Source organism: Phalangium opilio, unplaced genomic scaffold, assembly GCF_054372755.1.
Source record: "Phalangium opilio isolate 3A_F unplaced genomic scaffold, DU_Popi_V2 ptg000387l_1, whole genome shotgun sequence".
Classification (NCBI taxonomy): Eukaryota; Metazoa; Arthropoda; class Arachnida; order Opiliones; family Phalangiidae; genus Phalangium; species Phalangium opilio.
In genome coordinates, this window is record NW_028324233.1 from 392,651 (window position 1) to 397,781 (window position 5,131).

Genomic DNA, 5,131 nt, shown 5'->3' on the forward strand with positions numbered 1-5,131 from the left:
CTAAATCTTGGGCTAAAGACCCATGCTCGAGTATGGAATGAAAAACACTTTCAGCTTGTGAAGAAGTATCAGCAGTACTTTGCTGTGGTGCAGTATGGAAATTGGTTATGGTCCTGTGGGTGTCATAAAAGAAACATAAGGCTGGAGTTATGTAATAGTGATAGTAGTGTTCACTATTCACTATGAAATCGTTTGAATAGCTCCACCAATGGCATCAATACGTAATATGTACGATTTAAGTATACATGTCACTGATAAATATACGGAAGTACATCTTTCGATGTTTATTTCACTATTCAAAACTTTTAAATTCGAACTCAAGTAGTAATCAAATTGTTGTAAACTGACTTGCGATGTTGTACATGTTCATGAAGAAACGATAGCTTATCGTAGAGTATCCAAGGGTTTGAAGATGCACCTCCACTAGGCGTTTTCTTGATTTTTACAAATCGATCTCGTATATTTTTCCATTTCTTGATAACCTTCGCTTCTGTAAAACACCAGAATGTAATATGTTAATGTTAAGCCAATGATTAAACCTATACAAAATGTTAAACTGATATTTAACTCATACCTGCAATAATTAGCTCCTTTGCAATAGTTTTCCATGAATTTGATTTCACCACTCTGGATGTTTCAAATTATATAAATGTTCAAAACATTTTACGCGCTCAATTAATTGTATGTCTTCAAACGTTTCTCCACTCAGTCCTTTAAAACTTACAGGTAAAGCTACCGTGGGGTAGTGGTCCATTAAAGTCAATACAGTCTAGGGGGAAATAATTAGGATTGCAGAGGGAGAATCATTGCCATTGGGTGTAGGTTTAATAAAAATAGACTTGTGTAGAATTGTTTAGACAGTATTTAATTACTTAATGTAAAGTTAGTTAAGCAATTGGCTATACTCATCAACTTTTATAATTTACATACGTAAAACCCATGGTGCACCTCATGGGGCTATTTCATAACTAGTAAATTAATAACTGGGGTTGCTGGTACCCTGGTTTTAATTAGAGTGTTCAAACTCACCGCGTAGCGTCCATCACCCGACAGGAGATACTCTTCGGAGGCGCGTGGTAACCGCGGGAGTCACCGGCTGACCGCACTAACTCTTTTATGCATTCGCATATCGCGAGCGTTTTTCCCGGAGGTCGAGAAAGGTCTTCTTCTGGCCGGTGCTACTTTCAAATCTGCACTCTTCTTCTTCAGTTCTGAACTCTCTCTCTTCTTGAAATTTTGGTGTCTCGACTCTACAGAGCCGAGCACACACACGCCGAAGCAATTATGTCCCAACAACTGTCAAATTGTTATTTATGGGACACTCGGGCGTCCAGGTATCCTGGCGCCCATTTTTGGGTACCAGCTTAAAGGGGTTACGGGTTACCAGCGGTAAGAGGAAGGTTCCTCTCTGTCGCGCCGCCTAAGGTGCGGTCCACGCAGAGAGGGAACGGACAACAATAGAGTATATAGTTGATGAGAGCCATAGATAAAAATCAGTTCTAAGAAAATGTATGAGAAAGTTTTTGGAAAAGTGGTTTATGGCATGGGAACCAAAAACTTAGAACTAAAACTGTTATAGTCTCCTTCCAAATCCATATTATTCACTTTAAATACCGACCGCGTGTAAAATAATATATTCGTCTGCTTTCTAAAGAAACCACGTGATTGTCTAAATTGTCGTGATTGGATTGTGCTTCTCCGCCGTTCCGTTACCTTCGAAGAAAATAGAAAAATATCCTATTCTCGTCAAGGCTCATGAGCGGCAAGCGGAACACAGCGCGGTACGAACCGAGATGGTTTAGCGCATGCGCGCCGGCGGCAACGGCTCAGCGGCGTATGTATGCATCCGCCTTTACCGGTAGCCAACAATACAGGATACGAATACTGTAGTTACCTAGATCCTGCGACAGTGGCAACTTCCCTTACTTTTCCGGAGGGGTCGGAGACGAACAAGCCGCTTCCCGACCAGGAGATGTCGGTCGTGGGGGTGTGCGTTGGAATCGAGGATTCAAAGGTAATACACCAGGATTCAAAGTAGGGGTCTCTTGATTACGACCACGTCCATTACCTCCGGTGCGGTTCCGTTGATTGCGACCAACATTTCGGCATATATTAGGTTAGAATTGTACTTTCCGGCCCAGAGAGTTGGAGGTAGTAGAGGGCCACATTGATTCTCGAGCCATAATTCTACGAGCCGCATTTTCGAAAGTGTTTAGGGAATCGCACCAAGCAGGAGAAATAGAGGCCTGGTATTTTTCGTGAATGTTCCTTAGCACTATGCGAAGAAGATCCTCAGAGCCATAAGGTTCCCGCAAGGCCCGGTTCAACCGTAAGATCCGGGACTCAAATTCCAACAGATTCTCATATAGCTTTTGCCGTTCCTGGTTGAGAATAGTCCTCAAGGTTCTCTCCCGATCTGCTGAGAGAAATTTTGTAGTGAAAGCATGTACGAACCGGTCCCAGTGGAAAGAACAAGGACCCTGCTTGGCCTTGAACTCATCCAACCAGACGGAAGCACGTTCACGTAGTGACTTAGGTAGAAGATAAATGAGGTCATCAACCGGTATTCGTTCCAGACGGACGTAGGTTTCTAGATCTTCTAGATATTTCTTCGGGTTTTCATCATCATTGCCAGCAAATTCCGGAAGGTCCAACTTATACGACCCAAGGTGTAAAGGAGTAGGGGGGCCGAAGTGAGGCAAGTAACTATTCCCAAGAAATGAATCAGGAATTGTTGTACCAGAAGGACTGACCATTGGAGTAGATGTTGTGTGATATGACTGGCTGGCCCTTATCATAATGTATCTCCGAATCAGGAGCCAAAACACCGGAAGTAGAAGTGGGTGGGTGACTAGTGGTTCCCAATGCACATGCCGGGGATCATGAGACGTGACGGAAGAATGACGAGACCCGTCAATCCCGGACCAACGTCTCGTCTTGTCCTCAAACGGACCTTCTCCGGTGGGCAGTTCTGAGGGCACAAAGGCCTCTCCTCCGGTTCCTGGCTGGGAAACTGCGGGTGATAAGGACTAGGTTAATTGTGCCTGCAATTGTTGAAGTAGAGTAACCAAGGTATCTATAGAGATGGCATTAACATTCCCGGCCAAAGGCTGTGCAGGAAGTACCGGGGTGATTCCGTCAGGTTGAATGATAGGTTGAGTAGTCGGAGTGACAATAGATCCAGGAATAGGGCTAGGCACATATCCATACTGGGGTTGAGGAGGCAGACCGGCAGACTGAGCCCATCTCAGTCGAGTTCCGACCGCATAACTATTAAAACTGTCGTAAACGAGTCGAATAAATATTAAGCCTAATCGGTGAAGACCCACTCCGACAAATTATAGCAATTCCGGGACTATACTGGCAAGAAAATCATTTAAACGTAGCATGTCACTATTTGGTCGGATAAGTAGCATGGAACGAGCGGAATATCGAACGACAAGTAATAACAAGATTACGCGGCCTGTGGCAACTAAGGTACAGTTTTACGCAACGTAGGTAGTGCAGTCACAAAATGAACTAAAGAACCACATCAGAAAAGTTACTACATCCGTGCCAATCAACGACACCAAGCCAGAGCCGAGGTTCATAATGGTATTAATAAAGGTGGAATTCATCGTAATGCTAAACCGAGACAGCTTAATAAAAGCAGAACATTCACAAAGCCAATTCACAAAAGGGGAGCGACCACGAGGTAGTTAGGCCCGAAGTAGGCTTAGCGACGGCAAGTATTAAAACGTTCCCCCCATGGGCCACCAAATGTAACGGTAGTTACTAGATCGCGCTACGCAGAGCATACATCGTGCTAAGAATAGTTAAATAAATTCAATACATTACGTAATTTCTCAATGGTTTATTCTTTGTTCGTCGTGGTTACTCAATTTAGTACGGTTATAATTAAAGCTCCCGACTTCTTTAGCCTACTCAGCGAGTGATAATTAACGTCGTTCATCGGCGACCGTACCTCAACTGCCGTTCCCATGCCTCTTCCTCTCCTCTTATACCAATGAGAGGCAGGGGCGAGGTCAAAGATCAGACGCTAGCGCCTTCTATCGTCACAAGATGAAGTAATCTTGGAGGTTGAAGTGGTGGTCTTTGTGAATAATTGAATAGTTTTGGGGCTTTGTGGACTATCCTTTTGAGCCAATGGAATGATCCTCGGGGTTGAGGGGATGTTCTTCGGGGTTAAGGGGATGATCTTAGGGGTTAAAGTCGGAGTACTTAAGGTTGATTGACTAGTTTTTGGGGTTTGTGGAATAGCCTTTGATATGGTCTGAATAGTTTTTGGGGTCAGAGTGCTTATTGTTGATTGACTAGTCTTCAGTGGTGATGGAATGGTCTTTGGTGCCGAGGCAATAGTACCGTTGGTGAAATGCTTCGCAACCAATTCTGGAAGTATGGCGCAGTAGAAGAATTTATCAAGTTTCTTGACCGAATTTTGCCCGAATATCTCATTGGGCAAAATTCTTTCAACCTGAAAATTTACTTCAGTCCACACAAAAAAATCGGCGTAGGCACGTTTAGATATAAATAAGCGAACTTGTAATTGGCTGTAATAAGAGTGTTTCTTGTCCAAACAATGTATTCCATTTTCATTTTCGACTAAACATGAGTTTTTATGTTCAACAAACACCGAACAGGGTTTTATTGAATATGGGCATTTCACCTCTAATAAGCCCTTCCCACAACATGAACATTCCACAAAGCGATCTGGTGAGGCTCCAAGAAAAGGATAGACAGGGTTAAGGTAAAGCCCACTGCTTGTAACTTTGAAATTTTGGTGATCTTTAGACACTGCATGATAGTAAGCTCGGACAGCTTCTGGTTCGTTAGATTTTCCCCATTTTGTTGTCATGGTTTCAAATTTGAAAGAGTTTGGGTAACAAATGTTGCTTATTAATGAAACAGAAGGCTTGTCAGGGTTTGTGTTGCAGGCTCTCTTAAAGTTTGAAGCTGTAATACGACCTGCTCTGTAGCGGTTCCAAAGGTTACTCTTAGCTTGACTTCTAGTTAATATTTCCAAGTTCTCTGCCTGTTCAGAGGAGAATTCTATGTTTGCGACCAGGCAATACTCCAAAAGGGCTGGAAAATATAGACCTACAAGGTCTTTTTCAAAAAATCGGTCATTAAA

General features: G+C 43.2%; 1 protein-coding gene across 1 annotated transcript; it reads right to left on the reverse strand.

The window, feature by feature from the left end:
* Positions 1 to 4,039: 4,039 nt before the first annotated feature.
* Positions 4,040 to 5,131, reverse strand: LOC149597157 (uncharacterized; the record flags this gene model as incomplete). The annotated part of the gene is made up of 1 exon (XM_089861229.1): positions 4,040 to 5,131. A coding segment is annotated over one exon (1,092 nt), but the record flags the coding sequence as incomplete, so codon positions are not given.